At 43.5% G+C, this 21,630-nt stretch overlaps 1 protein-coding gene across 9 annotated transcripts in view; it reads left to right on the top strand.

The window, feature by feature from the left end:
* The window catches only part of ELMO1 (engulfment and cell motility 1), an 818,731-nt gene that overhangs the window by 787,943 nt on the left and 9,158 nt on the right, over positions 1-21,630 (top strand). For all 9 annotated transcript variants that reach the window (XM_068236401.1, XM_068236400.1, XM_068236402.1 and 6 more), the window contains one exon: positions 17,338-17,415. In XM_068236401.1, the coding sequence (XP_068092502.1) occupies positions 17,338-17,415 (78 nt within the window). The remainder of the gene's footprint in view (positions 1-17,337; positions 17,416-21,630) is intronic.

The raw sequence follows: 21,630 nt of genomic DNA, 5'->3' as shown, positions 1-21,630 counted from the left end.
TTCTGCCACACTTTTTCCTTCCCACAGACTTCTCACTGAGGTGCCTTGATACAGCACTCTGGGAACAGCCTATTCATTCAGAAATTTCTTTCTGTGTCTTCCCCTCTTGCTTGAGGGTGTCAGTGATGGCCTTCTGGACAGCAGTCAGGTCGGCAGTCTTACCCATGATTGCGGTTTTGAGTAAAGAACCAGGCTGGGAGTTGTTAAAAGCCTCAGGAATCTTATACAGGTGTTTAGAGATAATTAGTTGATTCAGATGATTAGGTTAATAGCTCGTTTAGAGAACCTTTTCATGATATGCTAATTCTTTGAGACAGGAATTTGGGGTTTTCATGAGCTGTATGCCAAAATCATCAATATTAAAACAATAAAAGCTTGAACTACTTCAGCTATGTGTAATGAATCTAAAATATATGAAAGTGTAATGTCTATCAGTACATTACAGAAAATAATGAACTTGATCACAATATGCACATTTTTTGAGAAGGACCTGTGTATGTATGTGTATATATATATATATGTATATATATATATATATATATATATATATGTTACGGCCCAAACCAGAAATCGGCCAATTCTAGAATTGGCCGGCCGTTTCTAGAACTGGCCGATTTGACGTCGGCCAAAGTCCAAAATGCTGGGAATTTCTGACATTGGCCGGCCAGTTCTAGAAACGGCCAAAGTCAGTCGGCCAAAGTCCAAAACGCACAAATCCCAGAGCATCGCGGGGGTCCGGTCACCATGAATGGCACTCGGAACTTCCTCTCTGCTCTGAAAGATGCACAACAGCATAATAACCTTCACAGGAAAAAAAACGGAAGCAGACAAATTTGTTATCATTCTGCGCTTTAAAATTAGCTGCTCTGCCGTGGCACTCGAGTGACACAGGGGAGAGATCAAATTACAGTGGTGATTAGTCATGGCTGGGTGCGCTTCTCTGGGCGCTTTGCATGGCTGGGGGCTTTTCTGGGTGCTTTGCATGGCTGGGGGTGCTTTGCATGGCTGGGGGGGGGGCTCGCTGGGCGCTTTGCAGCGTGGGGGGGGGGGGAGTAGGGGGGCTGCGCACTTTGCATGACTGGGGTGCTTCACTAGGTGCTTTGCATGGCTGGGGGGGTGGCTTCGCTGGGTGCTTTGCATGGCTGGGGGGGGGGGGCTGCGCACTTTGCATGGCTGGGGTGCTTCACTAGGTGATTTTCATGGCTGGGGGGCTTCACTGGGAACTTTGCATTGCTGGGGGTGCTTGCATGGCTGGGGGGGGGGGGAGGGCTGCGCACTTTGCATCGCTGGGGGGGGGCTTCACTGGGCACTTGCATTGCTGGGAGGTGCTTTGCATGGCTGGGGGGGGGGCGCTTTTTGTGTGCTTTGATTGGCTGGGGGGGCGCCTTTAGTGTGCGCTTTGCATGGCCGGGAGAGTTGCCTGCACTACTCACAGACCTCAGATCAGGGCGACCGAAGAGGCGGGGAGAAGCGGAGAGAGGCAGAGCAGCGCGCACGCTACCCGCCCGGACCTGTACACTTCACATGCGGAAGTGCCAAATGACAGGCGCTTCCGCACTGAAGTGTTCACGTCCTACGGGTGACTTGTGCGCTTTGCCTCTCTCCGCCTCTCCGGTCTGGTCTTCCTGATCTGAGGTTTGATTAGTGCAGGCAGCGGGGGGGGGGGGGGGGGGGATAACCGAAGGAGCAGGACTTCGGGACTTGGCCGGCCACAAACAGCCACAACGAGTTCTGGCCGGCCAAAGTCCGAAATAAGGGTACATTTTGCACATTGGCCGCATCAGCCGGCCACTTCTCGTTTTGACCGGCCAGAACCCGAAGTGGCCAGACTTCGGGTTCTGGCCGTAACATATATATATATATATATATATATATATATATATATATATATATATATATATATATATATATTTTATTTTTTTTATTTTTTTATAACATTGCATCATTCTGTCATATTTGCAATTTACAAACCACACTATATTTTAAACTATAAAACAGAGCAGACGTAATGACCCTTTGAACTTCTCTGCAGTAAAACCTTATGTAAATCTGTATCTCACAGTTCCATTGAAATTTAAGTGCTCTAGAAAATAGCACTGTAGCCAACCCAAGTAGCGTCGAAGAGCTCAAACAAGCTATTTTGCATAGATAACTGAAGTTTCTTAAAGGAGTTATCAGGCAATATGAAGAAAATAAGTGCTACTTATGGGACATGCTGGGAGCTGCTGGGAGCTTGGGGCCTTAAACAAAGCCCCAGGTAAGTTACATAGTTACATAGTTATTTGGGTTGAAAGACATACGTCCATCGAGTTCAACCAGAGAATAAAGTACAACACCAGCCTGCTCCCTCACATATCCCTGTTGATCCAGAGGAAGGCGAAAAACCCTTGCAAGACATGGTCCAATTAGCCCCAAAAAGGAAAAAAATTCCTTCTCGACTCCAGATGGCAATCAGATAAAATCCCTGGATCAACATCATTAGGCATTACCTAGTAATTGTAGCCATGGATGTCTTTCAACGCAAGGAAAGCATCTAAGCCCCCTTTAAATGCAGGTATAGAGTTTTCCATAACTACTTCCTGTGGCAATGCATTCCACATCTTAATCACTCTTACTGTAAAGAACCCTTTCCTAAATAAATGGCTAAAACGTTTTTCCTCCATGCACAGATCATGTCCTCTAGTCCTTTGAGAAGGCCTAGGGGAAAAAAAAGCTCATCCGCCAAGCTTTTATTGATGTATTTATACATGTTAATTAGATCCCCTCTAAGGCGTCTTTTCTCTAGAGTAAATAAACCCAGTTTAGCTAACCTTTCTTGGTAAGTGAGACCTTCCATTTCACTTATCAATTCTGTTGCTCGTCTCTGCACCTGCTCTAAAACTGCAATATCTTTCCTGTAATCAGGGCCGGCCTTAGGTTTCACAGCGCCCTGAGCGAAACTGGATTTTGTTGCCCACCCCCCCATAAGTAGCATAGTTGCCCCTATATAGGTAGCATAGTTGCCCCCAGTGTAGGTAGTATAGTTGCCCCATATAGGTAGCATAGCTGCCCTCAGTGTAGCTAGTACAGTTTCCCCCAGTGTAGTAGCATGGTTGCCCCCAGTGTAGGTAGTATGCCCACAGTGTAGGTAGGTATGCCCTCAGTGTAGGTAGTATGCCCCCAGTGTAAGTAGTTTGCCCCAGTATGCCCCCAGTGTAGGTAGTTTGCCCCAGTATGCCCCCAGTTTAGGTAGTATGGCCCCAGTGTAGGTAGTTTGCCCCAGTATGCCCCCAGTGTAGGTAGTATGCCCCCAGTGTAGGTAGTTTGCCCCAGTATGCTCCCAGTGTAGGTAGTATGCCCCCAGTGTAGGTAGTATTCCCCCAGTGTAGGTAGTATGCCCCCAGTGTAGGTAGTATGCCCCCAGTGTAGGTAGTATGCCCCCAGTGTAGGTAGTTTGCCCCTAGTATGCCCCCAGTGTAGGTAGTATGCCCCAGTATGCCCCCAGTGTAGGTAGTATGCCCCAGTATGCCCCCAGTGTAGGTAGTATGCCCCAAGTGTAGGTAGTTTGCCACCAGTGTAGATAGTTTGCCCCAGGCAACCCCCCCCCCCCTTTATGTGGCAGCGGGCCGGGCAGAGACTGACTCACCTGACATCCAGCTCCAGCGCCGACGTCACTCTTCTCTCCCCTCCTCCGCTCCACCTGTAGTTAGAGCAGGTTACAAGAAAATGGTCGCCGTTTGTCTGCATTTGTGGACATCGGCGATCATTTTCTTGTAGTCCTGCTCTAAATATAGATGGAGAGGACACAGGGAGACAGCGGGGCGGCGAGGGGCGACAGGGCGCATGCGCCCTTGAGAGCATGGCGCCCTGAGCGACCGCACAGGTCGCTCATAGCAAAGGTCGGCCCTGCCTGTAATGTGGTGCCCAGGACTGAATTCCATATTCCAGATGTGGCCTTACTAGAGAGTTAAACAGTGGCAATAGTATGCTAGCATCTCGAGTTTTTATTTCCCTTTTAATGCATCCCAACATTTTGTTATCTTTAGCTGCAGCGGCTTGGCATTGAGTGTGATTATTTAACTTGTTGTCGATGAGTACTCCTAAGTCCTTTTACAAGTTTAATGTCCCCAACTGTATCCCATTTATTTTGTATGGTGCTAGAGCATTGGTACGACTAAAATGCATGACTTTACATTTTTTAACATTGAATTACATCTGCCATTTATGTGCCCATATAGCCATCCTATCCAGATCCTGTTGCAATATGTCTCTATCTTCCTGAGAGTTGATGATTCTGCACAATTTTGTATCATCTGCAAAAATAGCAACATTGCTCACTACTGCATCTACTAGGTCATTAATAAATAAATTGAAGAGCACTGGACCCAGTACAGACCCCTGTGGGACCCCACTGCTAACAGTCTCCCATTTTTGAGTATGATCCATTGACCACAACTTTTTGTTTTCTGTCCATTAGCCAGTTCCCTATCCATGCACACAGACTCTTCCCCAGTCCTTGCATCCTCAACTTTTGCACCAGATTTTTGTGGGGAACAGTGTTGAAGGCCTTTGCAAAGTCCAAGTATATCACATCTACAGCATTCCCAATATCCACCTTAGCGTTCACTACCTCATAAAAGCTGAGCATGTTAGTCAAACAGGACCTGTCTTCAGTAAACCCATGTTGATGCTGAGAAATGAATTGTTTTCTACTATGAAGTCATGTATAGTATCTCTTAGTAACCCCTCAAATAGTATGCATACAACTGATGTTACTGATGTAGCTTACAGGTCTATAATTTCCTGGATCTGATTTTTTGCCCTTCTTAAATAATGGGAAAACGTGGGGTGTACGCCAATCCACTGGGACTCTGCCAGTTGAAAGAGAGTCACAAAAGATAAGATAAAGGGGTTTATCTATAACTAACCTTAATTCCCTTAGGACCTGAGGAAGCATGCCATCCGGGCCAGGTGCCTTGTCTATTTTTTATTTATTAAAGGTGCCCATACACTCGTCAGATTGGCAGAAGATAGATAAGAAATGCATCTGATGATCTATCTGATGCGTTTTTAGAACATTTTTTACCAGGATAGAATTCCAATAGATTTCAGTTTGAAATCTGTTGAAATTCGATCTGATGGCATTTTTTTGCCATCAGATTTCCATTAAGGCCAATGCAAACTGATAAGCAATCTCATCAGATCGACCTAAATTTTCCACCCTGCTAGTTCGATGGAAATCCATCGAAATCGATCGAAATCAGCCGTCGATCGGTCGATTGGCCAACCGATTTGCGATCGATCGATCGATCGATCGACCGCGATCGATCGGTCGGCCAGAAAATCGGCTGAGTGTATGGGCTGCTTTAGTCTTGCCTTCACTTCTTCCTGCGTTACGTATTTAATATTACAGGTGGAAGATTGAGACTCTTCTGCTTCTGTCATTTGCAACAGTGATGTTTCCCTTGTGAAGACAGAAAGCATTTAATAACTCTGCCTTACCTTGGTCATCCACCATTGAGTCCCCCCCTCATCCTTTAGGAGTCTAATACAGTCAACCTTTCTTGTTTTAGAGATGATGTACTTGTAAAACTTTTTTGGGTTAGATTTGATATCCCTAGCGACTTGATTTTCCGCTTCAATCTTTGCCAGCCTAATTTCTTTATTACAATTTTTATTGCACTCCTTATAAATGTTTAACAGAGTAACCAAGCAGCTCAGGGTGACCCAAACTACTAGGAATGTATAGGGGGATAAAAGGAACCAAAAAGCCCTCCTACTAAAAAAGCAAAGCTTGGTGTAATTGCCTTCTTAAAACAGAAGGAAATTTGCAATAATTCAGTTATAAATGAACATTTGTGGTTACCCACAATGCACACCTACTAAATATGCAAATTATCCCTTTTTGCCCTTGGTAAGCCAAGCAAGCATCCAGAACCGCTGGTTTATAGCAAGCCTATAGCTTTAAGTTTTACACAGCCATATCAAACCCACATGTAGACAGCCTGTTTCGGACTTTTGGTCCTCATCAGTACATGGTAGGGATTGATAAGGCTGTATGAAATAGGGCTTGGTCGAGTACAACCGGTCGAGTATTGCAAATTTCCTCCTGTTTTAAGAAGGCAATTACACCAAGCTTTGCTTTTTTAGTAGGAGGGCTTTTTGGTTCCTTTTATCCTCCTATACATTCCTAGTAGTTTGGGTCACCCTGAGCTGCTTGGTTACTCTGTTGTACTCGACCAAGCCCCATTTCATACAGCCTTATCAATCCCTACCATGTACTGATGAGGACCAAAAGTCCGAAACAGGCTGTCTACATGTGGGTGTGATATGGCTGTGTAAAACTTAAAGCTATAGGCTTGCTATAAACCAGCGGTTCTGGATGCTTGCTTGGCTTACCAAGGGCAAAAAGGGATAATTTGCATATTTAGTAGGTGTGCATTGTGGGTAACCACAAATGTTCATTTATAACTGAATTATTGCAAATTTCCTTCTGTTTTAAGAAGGCAATTACACCAAGCTTTGCTTTTTTAGTAGGAGGGCTTTTTGGTTCCTTTTATCCCCCTATACATTCCTAGTAGTTTGGGTCACCCTGAGCTGCGTGGTTACTCTGTTGTACTCGACCAAGCCCTATTTCATACAGCCTTATCAATCCCTACCATGTACTGATGAGGACCAAAAGTCCGAAACAGGCTGTCTACATGTGGGTTTGATATGGCTGTGTAAAACTTAAAGCTATAGGCTTGCTATAAACCAGCGGTTCTGGATGCTTGCTTGGCTTACCAAGGGCAAAAAGGGATAATTTGCATATTTAGTAGGTGTGCATTGTGGGTAACCACAAATGTTCATTTATAACTGAATTATTGCAAATTTCCTTCTGTTTTAAAGAGACTCTGTAACATTCAAAAGATCCCCTGGGGGGTACTCACCTCGGGTGGGGGAAGCCTCAGGATCCTAATGAGGCTTCCCACGCCGTCCTCTGTCCCACGGGGGTCTCTCCGCAGCCCTCCGAACAGCCGGCGACTGTGCCGACTGTCATTTCAATATTTACCTTTGCTGGCTCCAGCGGGGGCGCTGTGGCGGCTTTCCATTCCGAACTACACGGAAATACCCGATCTCATTCGGGTCCGCTCTACTGCGCAGGCGCAGGAAACTTGCGCCTGCGCAGTAGAGCGGACCCGACGGCGATCGGGTATTTCCGTGTAGTTCGGAGCCGACAGCCGTCAGAGCGCCTGCGCAGGAGCCAGGAAGGTAAATATTGACGTCACCGCTGCCCGGACTCCACGGAGGGCTGCAGCGAGACCCCTGACGGATGGAGGACGGCGTGGGAAGCCTCATTAGGATCCGGAGGCTTCCCCCACCCGAGGTGAGTACCCCCCAGGGGATCTTTTTATGTTACAGTTCCTCTTTAAGAAGGCAATTACACCAAGCTATAAATGTTTAACACAGCCTCGGTCCCCTCCTATTTTAGGACCTTATAGGCATTCTTTTTCCTCTTCATTTTATCTCTAACCTTTCTATTCATCCATAGAGGCCTTTTTTTTATTCCTAGATATTTTGTTTCCATATGGGATATACATACTACAATACTGATTGAGAATAAGTTTAAAAGCTTGCCATTTCCCTTCAGTGTCCTCCCCTTGTAGTACATTATCCCAGTTCACCAAACTTAGTGCCTGCCTGAGTTGATTGAACTTTGCTTTTCTACAATTCATAGTTTTAGTGGTCCCGCTGCCCCGTGGCCTATCAGTCACCAGATCAAAAGTTATCATGTTGTGATCACTATTTCCCAAATGTTCTTAAACCTGCACATTTGATGCATTATCTGGACAATTAGAAATGATCAGATCCAGTAACGCATTCCCCCTAGTTGGTTCCGTTACCATTTGAGTCAAGTAATTGTCCTGTAGTGATGCCAGAAATCTGCTGCTTTTACCAGAATGGGTAGCCTCAATACTCCAGTCAATGTCTGGAAAGTTGAAGTCACCCATAACTATGACCTCATTTTTACTTGCAGCTTTTTCAATCTGCTGTAGTAATCGCAGTTCTGCAGCTTCATGAATATGTAGTGGTCTGTAGCATACCCCAATAAGCAATTGACAACCTTTATTTCCACCATGAATATTTACCCAAACGGACACCACATCTTTACAATCTTCCTCCATCTCATTTTCTAGTACTTATTTTCTTCATATTGCCTGATAACTCCTTTAAAGGATATCGGTCACGAAGGAGAAAAAAAAACACAGCGTTGTAACGATTGTGGAATTATCTCCGTGGTCAGCGCACAAGATGTGCGCTGACACTGCGGAAGTCCTCCACAAGCAAATAAAACGACAGAACCCAGCTTTGGTGCAATGCACCTGTAGAGAGAAAGTAAGCACAGAGACAGAATGTATGTGTGTCCACCAATCTACTCGCCACCCGGCGACGGTGAACACACAACAGCGGAAACCAAGTGGGAACGCAATCGCAAGAGTGGCGATTGCCAACAGTCACACAAGACCGAGTAGAGACAGAGCACAAGTGTAGCGAGAAAGACACAGCAAACAACAATGATCAGAACGCCAAGGAAAATAACACACTAGCTAAACGCGAACTCCGCACTAATTCGCAACAGAGAACGCGTTAAAGATAAGGTCACTACGCGTTAGGCGCCCAGTGACACGCGTGCCACCCTAACTAACCAATGTAACACGAGAATGAATAGAGAACACGACAGAAGGAGTAACCAGTAGCAACCGCAGCTCTGGCCTACACTCCCAGAGTACAGAAGGAACCACCGCCACTACCGCTAGGGCGAATGCGATCCAGACAGACAGATGGAGCAACCAGTAGCAACCGCTGCTCTGGCTTGCACCCCTAAGACATAGTACAGAAGGCAATACAGATAATTACAACCTGACTACGCTAGAAGGAATGCCTAGTGCTCTCCCAAGGAATTACTCTAAGATAATCTTAGCAAACAATTAGCAAAGGCTGAGACGCCAGGTAAGTTGCAGGAACAAACCTCTATGACCAGCAGGGAATTCTGGGAGCAAATGGTATTTATACTGCAAGCCATCAAAGGAAGCAGCTAAGCAATTTGCATGACAAGTGGATGCAAATTCCTCACCAGCAGAGCAACTCTGAAACTTGCAGAGTGATGACATGTCTACTTTCCAGGGACCTGCAGCACTCAGACCTACAAAATGGTCAAAAAGCTGTCTGTCTGTGCAGACAGCAGATTGGATCATTACAAGCGGTTTTGACATAAAGTATTACAATTTCTTCTCAAACAGTGTAAATTGTTTTTTTTTTTTTTTTTTTTTTTTTTTTTTAAAATAAATGGTTCTATAGAAATAACATTTAATTGATGACGGACAGATGACGGAATGTAAGGCTGATCCATGTGTTAGGGGTAGTTTTTTTTTATCATTGTTTCAGAAATATAACTGCTGCCTACCTATTTATCATTGGTGTAATCTAGTGTCTTGCAATTGCCCTTACAGCAGTTATCAATAACCGCTGCCATCCTCCAAAGTTTCTTGTAGGAATCCCACACAGGGACGACCCCACAGATTGATTTCAGGCAAACGCTGGGCATCATAACATTGAGCCCATAACGTATGTGCGTTGTTGCCCGGCAACCAGACACCGGCGTCTCTGCAGAGGTCAATGTGTGCAAGCACAATAAAAGTTATTTATAACTGCTGTAATGGCAATTCTGCGAAAAACTGGATTACACCAATGATAAATAGGTAGGCAGCAGTTCTATTTCTGAAACATTAAAAAAAAAAAACTACCCCTGACAGATGGATCAGCCTAACATTCCGTCATCCGTCAGTGTTTACAAACACTGACAATTAAATGTTATTTCTATGGAACCATTTATTTAAAAAAAAAATATTCACACTGTTATGCTGGGCATACACGGCGCTATAGTTGTTATTAATGGAGCCGCTGATGGCTCAATTGATAATATTCAACCTGTCCGGTCACCTCGAATCCCACACAGGGATGACCCCACAGATTGATTTCAGGCAGACTCCGGGCAACATAACATTGAGCACATAACGTATGTGCGTCGTTGCCCGGCAACCAGACACCGGCATCTCTGCAAAGGTCAATGTGTGCAAGCACAATAAACGACGGAGGATGGCAGCTGTTATTTATAACTGCTGTAATGGCGATTCTGCGAAACACTGGATTACACCAATGATAAATAGGTAGGCAGCAGTTCTATTTCTGAAACATAAAAAAAAAAACCTCCCCTGACAGATGGATCAGCCTTACATTCCGTCATCCGTCAGTGTCTACAAACACTGACAATTAAATGTTTTTTTCTATGGAATCATTTATTAAAAAAAAAAAAATCTATTCACACCGTTAAAGAAGCGATTTTAAAACTATGCCAAAACATTGCATCATTCTGTCATATTTGCAATTTACAAACCACACTATATTTTAAACTATAAAACAGAGCAGACTTAAAGGAGTTGTCAGGCATATTTGAATAAAATAAACGCTACTTACCAGGGGCTTCCTCCAGCCCCAAGCTCCCAGGACCTCCCTCGCCGCAGCTCTGCCCGCAGTCTTTTGCCGGAGCTCCGACCTGGTCCCCGGCGATGACATCAGAGCGACCTGGAGATCGCTCTGTACTGCGCCTGCGTGATCGGCGCTGTCAATCACCGCCATGTGGGCCGGAGCTCCGGCCCACGTGTCGCAGGTGCAGTACAGAGCGACCTCCAGGTCGCTCTGACGTCATCGCCAGTGACCGGGTCGGAGCTCCAGCAAACGGCTGCGGGCAGAGCTGCGGCGAGGGAGGTCCTGGGAGCTTGGGGCTGGAGGAAGCACCCGGTAAGTAGCGTTTATTTTATTCAAATATGCCTGACAACTCCTTTAATGACCCTTAGAACTTCTCTGCAGTAAAACCTTATCTAAATTTGTATCTCACAGTTCCATTGATATTTAAGTGCTCTAGAAAATAGCATTGTAGCCAACCCAAGTAGCGTCAAAGAGCTCAGACAAGCTATTTTGCATAGATAACTGAAGTTTCTTAAAGGAGTTATCAGGCAATATGAAGAAAATAAGTGCTCCTTACCCGGGGCTTCATCCAGCCCCAAGCTGCCAGCATGGGACATGCTGGGAGCTGCTGGGAGCTTCGGGCTGGATGAAGCCCCGGGTAAGTAGCACTTATTTTCTTCATATTGCCTGATAACTCCTTTAAAGGATATCAGTCACGAAGGAAGAAAAAAAACCACAGCGGTTTTGGCATAAAGTATTAACATTTCTTCTCAAACAGTGTGAATAGTTTTTTGTTTTGTTTTTTAAATAAATGGTTCTATAGAAATAACATTTAATTGTCAGTGTTTGTAAACACTGACGGATGACGGAATGTAAGGCTGATCCATGTGTTAGGGGTAGTTTTTTTTATCATTGTTTCAAAAAATATAACTGCTGCCTACCTATTTATCATTGGTGTAATCTAGTGTCTTGGAATTGCCGTTACAGCAGTTATCAATAACAGCTGCCATCCTCCGACGTTTCTTGTAGGAATCCCACACAGGGACGACCCCACAGATTGATTTCAGGCAAACGCTGGGCATCATAACATTGAGCCCATAACGTATGTGCGTTGTTGCCCGGCAACCAGACACCGGCGTCTCTGCAGAGGTCAATGTGTGCAAGCACAATAAAAGTTATTTATAACTGCTGTAATGGCAATTCTGCGAAAAACTGGATTACACCAATGATAAATAGGTAGGCAGCAGTTCTATTTCTGAAACATTAAAAAAAAAAAAACTACCCCTGACAGATGGATCAGCCTAACATTCCGTCATCCGTCAGTGTTTACAAACACTGACAATTAAATGTTATTTGTATGGAACCATTTATTTAAAAAAAAAATATTCACACTGTTATGCTGGGCATACACGGCGCTATAGTTGTTATTAATGGAGCCGCTGATGGCTCAATTGATAATATTCAACCTGTCCGGTCACTGCGGCGGATTGACTTTGCTCTCGATCCCCGCGGGCGGACAATGGAAGAAACGAGCGGCTGCTAAGGAACTGCCTGCGGGGACGAGCGGGAATTGATCCACGCGCCCGCGCGGACGAGCGGGGACACGCCGGCATCATTCCGACGCATAAACGCGCCATGTATGCCCAGCATTAGAGAAGCGATTTTAAAACTTTATGCCAAAACCTCTTTTTTTTTTCTTCTCGTTCAGGACTGAGATCCTTTAACTCTTCCTCTACTGGAAAACTACATGAGAATAAGTTCTTTGCTACTAATTTCTTAGCTGTACTACACATACAATTAATTATATCATACGTATATTTTCACTTAAGATTTGCCTTAAAGTGGTTTAAAACTCTTTGACAAAATTTTTAACAAAAATGTGTTTTCCTACTTTTTATAACCCATACAATTATCATATTTGTTTTTGTGCACAAGTATTAATATTCATTTAGATATTATAACTTCCCAAAGTTCAGTTAATTTACTTTGAAAGCTGCTGGTGCATTTTATTCATAACTGTTGTAATTCTGTTGTGAATGCAGCCACCAGTGATTTCTGACCTGTGTTTCACTCCAGGACTCATCAGCTGAAGTCCTGCACAGCCAGAGAATATTTACATAAAGGTATCAAGTAAAGAATGTGTACACAAGATATGATTATAAGCAGTTCAGATGCGGGTTCTCCCTGCAGAAGAAAGAGTCAGCCCTGTGATGTCACCCTTTGAATGCGGTTTTACTAAAAAAAAAAAAACATTGTGTTGCTATATTATATGCTGTAAATAATCTTTTAGAGCAAAGAAGAAATTCTGGGTTATATTCCGCTTTAAATACACCTGAAGTATTTTAACCTCTTGAGGACCACAGGCTTACACTCCCCCTAGTGACCAGGCCATTTTTTACAATTCAGGCCACTGCAGCTTTAACAGCTGGTTGCAGGGCCATACAACTTAGCACACAAATTAATCTTGCCCCCTTTTCTTGCCACCAACAGAGCTTTCTGTTTGTGGCATCAGATTGCTACTGCTATGTTTGTTTGTTTTATAAATATTATTGTTATTTTTCTTGTAATACAAATGTCTTTTTTTTCTAGATACAATTGTAACTGGTTTAAATCTGCAAGTTGGAATCTTTAAAGGACAACTGAAGCAAGAGGGATATGAAGGCTGCCATATTTATTTCCTTTTAAGTAATACCAGTTGCATCGCTATCCTGCTAATCCTCTGCCTCTAATACTTTTAGCCATAGACAAGCTTGTACGGATCAGGTGTTTCTGGCATTATTGTCAGATCTGACAAGATTAGCTGAATGCTTGTTTCTGGTGTTATTCAGACACTACTACAGCTAAATAGATCAGCAAGGCTGCCAGGCAACAGGTATTGTTTAAAAGGAAATAAATATGGCAGCCTGCATATTCTAATCATTTTAGTTGTCCTGAATGCTATTGATCGAACAATTAAGAACTTTTCTTTTGATCTTAAAGGACTTCTGAGGTGAAAATTTAAATTTATCTTCACTTACCTGGGGCTTCTTCCAGCCCCTAGCAGTCTTCTGGGTCCCTTGCCGCAGCCCTAGTGCTCCCCGGTGTCCAGCTGGCTTGCCCGTAAGACCCACCGACTCATCAGCGGGTCAGCGCTGGAAGAAGCCCTAGTTAAGTAAAGATAGATTAAAATGTTCTTTAATTACGTTATCAAAAATAAGATTGCTTGCTAATAATTGCACCATTGACCTCCCTGGCGTTAAGAACGAGTCTGGCTCGTCCATTAAAAAGTTGGTATTAGCGGTAAGGACAAGTCAGACTTATCCTTCATACTTACCGCAGCGATTGCGGGCGCCTCCAATCCTCATCTCCGCCGTCACGGGCTTCCGGGGTCTCTCCAGGCACAGGGTATCCTCCGTCACACTGCTGAATCTCGTTTCGGCAAGCAAGATTGCGGCGCCCAGGAAATGTCATGATGTTGTATGTGCATTATGAAATCAAACAAAAAAAAATTCAATACAAACATTTGTATTGAATCTAATACTAAAAAAAAGGGAAAATTACAGTTTATTGCCTCTCTGGTCTGAACTTGGCCATTGCAAACCATAACGAACGCCATGCCTGAGAATTGGGCGTCAGACCAGCGTGTGTATAGCAGTCGAACAATGATCACTAAGGTATGTCAACAGATGCAGCAGCGCTGTATGGTACACCCTTGGATAAGATGATTCCACCTCCAGAGATCCCAATAATCTTCCTCTCCTAAAAGTGCAGCTCAGTGCACGAAAAAAGAGGATATGGATTCTCTCAGTGGAGTAATAAAATATCAGATTTTATTGGAATATATGGATTAAAACACAATGCGATAACTCACATCTAGAGGGTCCTACTCCAGTAGGAACCCCCTCGGCAATAAGCGCTTCCCACTCCGTGTGGTACTACATAAAATATCGATCAGTGTAGTGTTGCCCGCTCTCGTCCCGACTAGTTTCGGCTTTCCGCCGTCATCAGGGGAATGATCACTAAGGGCCTTTTTCCACTACAAGCGTGATTGCCATTGCGCTTATAGTGGAAAAGGGCCCTTAATGATCAACATGTTGCTATTCGAGTTAAAGAGAATCTGTATTGTTAAAATCACACAAAAGTAAACATACCAGTGTGTTAGGGGACATCTCCTATTCCCCTCTGTCACAATTTCACCGCTCCCCGCCGTATTAAAAGTGGTTAAAAACAGTTTTAAAAAGTTTGTTTATAAACAAACAAAATGGCCACCAAAACTGGAAGTAGGTTGATGTACAGTATGTCCACACATAGAAAATACATCCATACACAAGCAGGCTGTATACAGCCTTCCTTTTGAATCTCAAGAGATCATTTGTGTGTTTCTTTCCCCCTGCATCTCTCATGCACTGAAGTTTCAGGCTGCTCTTTTCTTCCTGCAAACAGCTTTGCCCTTGTCTGTAATTCCTCACTATGTGAAAGCCCAGCCAGCTCAGAGGACGATTTATCCAGCTTGTAAAAGATAAGAGAGAAGAGAGAAGCTGCTCTAATCTAAATAATACACAGGCAGTGTGCATAGAGGGGCCTGGAAGGGGGCATTCATAGCAGAACCACAACACTGAAGAACTTGGCAGCCTTCCAGACACAGGCTGACAAGTCTGACAAGAGAGAGATAAGTTGATTTATTACAGAGACTGTGATAGTACAAAGTGCTGCAGTAAGCCAGAACACATTAGAATAGCTTTTTGAACTTGTAGGATGATAAAAAACAGGATGCAATTTTTGTTACGGAGTCTCTTTAAGGACAAGCCAGACTTGTCCTGCAGTCCCCTATAATTACTGCAGCGATGGTCTTTCTAGCCTATGTCTTTCCAACTTGCCGCAATTGCGCCTTTTAGCTGTCTGGAATATAGCATGATTGCACAAGCCATTGCATTTGGGAAAAAATGGCGTGCACTAATGGGAAATGAACATGTAACTATACATATTTATACATTATATAATATACAAATATACATATTACATATATCCATATAAATTGCAGTGTTCTTGCGATTGACAAAACGGCTGCAATCCGGTTTTTGAAGCAGATCGCAGCCAGTGGAAGAGGGCCCTAAAGAACCGGCATGTCGGATCTTTTGCGATCAACATGCGGCTGTTTCCCTGGCGATCGTCACTTTTTACCCCTGCAGTACAGGAGTACGGGTGCTAAACGATCCTGTTTCTTCCAGGGTTGCCTCAGACAATGGGAAAATGTGGATCAAAATGCTGCATTTGCGTTAAAAAATGTGCACGCGTCGGTTTGTGGTTATTAAACTTAGAAATTTGAATTTCCTTTACATGGTTTTGTGGTTGCAACTTATTCTCAAAATATATGCTACACCCTTTCTTGTCACATTTTGGTAAGTTGCAGCCAAACATTTCATACATATAAATTGAACCGCTTTTTTCACAGAAATCCTGCAAAAATTGAACACCAGTGAGGTTAATAGACACCTTTAGGGACAAAAGGCAAAGATTATGGTTAACGGATCATACTCAACATGGGAAAGTGCTAGGTCTATTTCTTTCCAGTCCATCTATTAATCGCCTAATAAATTAAGCAAAAAGCAGCATTTCCATGTTTTCATATAATACAAAATTATGTAGAATTATCAACACTCTATCATACTCCAGCTACTGAAGGCTTGATATCAGGACCATAAGCAAATAGCAGATAAAGTTTAAAGTGAACCTCCGGACTAAAAATCTACTCAGCAGAACTGAAAAGGTTTGGTGTTTCTTTAACAGTTTCACAGCATCAGAACTTTGTTTTTCTTACCAAAGCATCATTTTTAGCTGCATTTTTAGCTAAGCTCCACCCATCAAAGAAAACTGCCCGGCTTTTTTTCCCTGATGCTGTGCAAAGCATGATGGGATTTCCTATGTTGTTGTTCACGTTGCCTAGTAACTGGGAGGGGTTAGTCAGGACAGTCGGAACTGTGTCTCATGCTCTCTGTCACCTCCTTTCAACCAAAAAGATAGCTGCCCTCATGAAATCTAAAGGTGGCCATACACTGGTCGATGTGCCATTAGATCGACCAGCTGACAGATCCCTATCTGATCGAATCTGATCAGAGAGGGATCATATGGCTGCCTTTACTGCAAACAGATTGTGAATCGATTTCAGCCTGAAACCGATTCACCATCTGCTGAGCTGCTCCTGTCCCCCCCCCCCCCCCCCGTATACATTACCTGATGCTGGCTCCCGGGCATCTTCTCCGCATTGCACGGCTCTGTTCCGGCTCCATCCCGGCGCTTCCTGTGTTACTCCGTGACCAGGAAGTTCAAATAGAGCGCCCTCTATTTGAACTTCCTGGTCACTGCAGTGACACAGGAAGCGCCGGGATGGATGGAGCTGGAACAGAGCCGTGCAGCGCGGAGAAGACGCCCGGGAGCCAGCCTCAGGTAATGTATACTTGATCGGATCGGCCGCCGCTAGCGACGCGCACTTTACCCGCGGGCGATCGAGGGTAATTTCCCGCACGGCGCGATCGACGGACCGATCCGATTTCGGGAGGAAATCGGATCGGCGGCTGCGTTTACCGCGAACGATTGGCAGCAGATTCGATCCCAGGATCGAATCTGCTGTCGAAACGGCCGCGAATCGAGCCAGTGTTTGGCCTGCTAAACAGTTGCCTGTTCTTTTAAAACAGAGTGGGTAAGAGATTATATAACCTATCTATATTTTAATTAACATAACTAATGTAGCTTAATGACAGTATGTTTGTTTAGGCTGAAGTTCCTCTTTAATGTGATTAAATAAAAGGTGATGCATTCTGGGCATGCCAGTGTATTTCTCTTTAAATTATACCAGCTTATCTCTTATCTTTTCAGGAAGTACTTGAGCTGGCATTTTCAATCATGTATGATTCCAACTGTCAATTAAATTTTATTGCTCCAGACAAACATGAGGTAAGATGATATTTTAAATAATAAAGGTGCTTATAAGCATTATTAATATTATAAAAACAGGTTTAGTGTAGATAAATGCATGTTATGTGTTTCAATGAATATTACACGTGTAGTTTGTCATTTAAAGACCTAGTTTAGACTCATGTTGGAAAATCATATATCATAACATGCAATGCACAAGGAGTTGTGCATTGCACATAAAACTGTTACCTGGCTTGCTGAATTTTGTAAACTGTAAAAGAAAACAGAAGTTTGTATCTTTTCCGAGGTTCTCTGTCTATCCCATCATTGCCAACATGAGGTAGTGAAGGAAAAGCTAAGAGAGGGCACCAGCTAGTCTAGCACTATAAACGCTGGGCTGATCGGTTGGCCCTATTCACTTCCTCCACATGCTGCTAAGAGATTAAGGCTCCCTGCACACTGCAAATCTGTTTTGCAATTCCGATTTTCCCTGAATGCAATCAACAGAAAACGGAGGAAAAAACGCAGCATGCAATAACGATTAAAAATCGGAATCGGATGTAAAAAACGATTTAAAATCGGAATCGCATGCAGTGTGCAGGGAGCCTTAATGTTTGTGGACCTCACAACAGTTACTGCTCAGCTCTGTTGTCGATTCCTGCTAGCTCCTCCCTGTCCCATGTAACAAAAACATTAACACTTCACAAATCCATTGGGTGAATAAATCAATGAAATAATAAAACCGCTAGATGTTTTTGTTGCTGGCATGGCACGGTGATTACAATTGGCTTTTATAAATTCTCTTAAATGGATGTGGAAATGGTTAAATACTGCAGTACACACTGAGCATGGCGGAAGTGGGCAGTATAGATGATACTGCAAAGCTGTAGCTCCATTGCTGGCCACAAATTGAAAATATCTAAAGGTACGTACACACGCACTACTGCCACCAACGACATGTCCATCAGGCCCGCCCACTGGGCGGATGTTCAGCCAACAGTAGCACATGTGTACGCGCTGTCGGCGAACTGATAAGGCTGTTTCTGAACGATCCGCAGTGTAACCTGGGTCACATGACTTTTCCAAAAGGCTTGTTTGGTATGGCTGCTTTCATATGAATATTCGGTACTTATCCGTTAGCCGGGCGCATCCTCTAGGTGGCGACAAAACTCCACCAGAGTTACATCTTTCCCTACTATCCATGTCGGCCTGGAGGGGGAATAGTAATTAGCGCCACCTGCCGGATGCGCCCGGCTAACGGATAAGTACCGAATATTCTGTGAAGAATGACATGGTTTATATCCAGCGTTACAAACATTGAAAAATGTGGGAGGGTGAACTAGGGCTTTAAGGAATGTATATTACAAAAAAGTAAACTGAAACTAATCAACTGGAATACAGTGATGTGAAAAACTATTTGCCCCCTTCCTGATTTCTTATTCTTTTGCATGTTTGTCACACTTAAATGTTTCTGCTCATCAAAAACCGTTAACTATTAGTCAAAGATAACATAATTGAACACACAATGCAGTTTTAAATTATGGTTTTTATTATTTAGTGAGAAAAAAAACTCCAAATCTACATGGCCCTGTGTGAAAAAGTGATTGCCCCCCTTGTTAAAAAATAACTTAACTGTGGTTTATCACACCCGAGTTCAATTTCTGTAGTCACCCCCAGGCCTGATTACTGCCACACCTGTTTCAATCAAGAAATCACTTAAATAGGAGCTATCTGACACAGAGAAGTAGACCAAAAGCACCTCAAAAGCTAGACATCATGCCAAGATCCAAAGAAATTCAGGAACAAATGAGAACAAAAGTAATTGAGATCTATCAGTCTGGTAAAGGTTATAAAGCCATTTCTAAAGCTTTGGAACTCCAGCGAACCACAGTGAGAGCCATTATCCACAAATGGCAAAAACATGGAACAGTGATGAACCTTCCCAGGAGTGGCCAGCCGACCAAAATTACCCCAAGAGTGCAGAGAAAACTTATCCGAGAGGCCACAAAGGACCCCAGGACAACATCTAAAGAACTGCAGGCCTCATTTGCCTCAATTAAGGTCAGTGTTCATGACTCCACCATAAGAAAGAGACTGGGAAAAAACGGCCTGCATGGCAGATATCCAAGGAGGCGCAAACTACTTTTTAGCAAAAAGAACATTAAGGCTCGTCTCAATTTTGGTAAAAAAAACTCAATGATTGCCAAGACTTTTGAGAAAATACCTTGTGGACCGACGAGACAAAAGTTGAACTTTTTGGAAGGTGCGTGTCCCGTTACATCTGGCGTAGAAGCAGGGTCAGACTGGGACACTGGGGGCCCACCAAAGAAATTTCAACCTGGGGCCCACACATCCCATGATTGCGGTGAAAAAAGGGCATGACCATGCATCGGAAGGTGGGCGTGGTCATGATGTATTATGGACAGGGCCAAATGTACATGATCTTAGCAGCATTGTAATTCAGAGACACTGCTGCCCAGCAAAACTTTGCATAGAGTCCCCTTGTTCAATATAAATAAATGTCCTTCTTTGCAGAGGTTGCGACCGCAGAGGTTGTGACTGCATCGGGGCCCTTGGGCCAAAGGGGCGCCGAAGGGCCCTCCCTCAACTACAGTATAACCTCTCTCTCTATTGGTTCTGTGCTCATAATAATCACTTCTATAGATACTTTGAACAGTGGTAATCATTAACCAGCTATTTTTCATCCCCTTCTTGCACCTCTGACACTGTAGTTGCCATTGGCAGGTTTTGGTGCGTCATATCAATTGTTATGTATAGAGTGCTAGGGGGGGCCCATTGTAAAATTTGCATAGAGGCCTACAGCTCCTTAGCTACGCCACTGCTCTCAGCATGAGTGATTACAGCACTGAGAAGAGAATTTTTGTGCTGCAGGCAGCAATTGGAGCTCTGTCTGACAAGGAGGGGGGCCCACCAGAGACCTGGAGGCAGGGCCCACCGAGGGAAAAAACTGTACTACTGTGGCTTAGTCCGATCCTGCGTAGAAGTAACACAGCATTTCAGCAAAAGAACATCATACCAACAGTAAAATATGGTGGTGGTAGTATGATGGTCTGGGGTTGTTTTGCTGCTTCAGGACCTGGAAGGCTTGCTGTGATAGATGGAACCATGAATTCTACTGTCTACCAAAAAATCCTGAAGGAGAATGTCCGGCCATCTGTTCGTCAACTCAAGCTAAAGCGATCTTGGGTGCTGCAGCAGGACAATGACCCAAAACACACCAGCAAATCCACCTCTGAATGACTGAAGAAAAACAAAATGAAGACTTTGGAGTGGCCTAGTCAAAGTCCTGACCTGAATCCTATTGAGATGTTGTGGCATGACCTTAAAAATGCGGTTCATGCTAGAAAACCTTCAAATAAAGCTGAATTACATCAATTCTGCAAAGATGAGTGGGCCAAAATTCCTCCAGAGCACTGTAAAAGACTCGTTGCAAGTTATCGCAAACGCTTGATTGCAGTTATTGCTGCTAAGGGTGGCCCAACCAGTTATTAGGTTCAGGGGACAATTTCTTTTTCACACAGGTTTTGAGTTTTTTTTCTTACTAAATAATAAAAACCATCATTTTGTGTTCAATTATGTTATCTTTGACTAATCGTTAACGTTTTTTGATGAGCAGAAACATTTAAGTGTGACAAACATGCAAAAGAATAAGAAATCAGGAAGGGGGCAAATAGTTTTTCACATCACTGTATGTGCAGGTTCAGGGCAGGGGTAATCTTCTTTTTTCTTTACAGTTGAACTTGATACATGGATGTCTTTTTTTTTTTTTTTTTCAAACCAAATTAACTATGAAACTAAGCTAAATTAGCTTAAAGAGGCACTCCAGTGAAAATATTATAATAAAAATGTGCTTCATTTCTACAATATGTATGTATAAATGATTTAGTCAGTGTTTGCCCATTGTATAATCTTTTATATCCCTTATTTACATTCTGACATTTATTACATGGTGACATTTTTACTGTTGGCAGGTGATGTAGCTGCTGCATGCTTTTTTGGCAGTTGGAAACAACTGTAAACAAAACCCATACACAATAAAAACGAAGTAGTGTAGTTCCACCCCTAAATACAATCTAGTACAAATTCCATATGAATAAATACGGGGCTTTAAATGAACAATATAGTCTTTAAATCTTCTTTGAATTTTTTTTATGATTGCAGACACACAGGTAAACACAATTTCGGATTTCCAAATCACAAAAACGACTGCCTGACACGTGTTTTATGGTCAAA

The sequence above is a fragment of the Hyperolius riggenbachi genome, chromosome 5 (assembly GCF_040937935.1).
Source record: "Hyperolius riggenbachi isolate aHypRig1 chromosome 5, aHypRig1.pri, whole genome shotgun sequence".
Lineage (NCBI taxonomy): Eukaryota > Metazoa > Chordata > Amphibia > Anura > Hyperoliidae > Hyperolius > Hyperolius riggenbachi.
The sequence above is the reverse complement of the archived record's forward strand: the minus strand, read 5'-3'. Positions and strand labels throughout refer to the sequence as shown.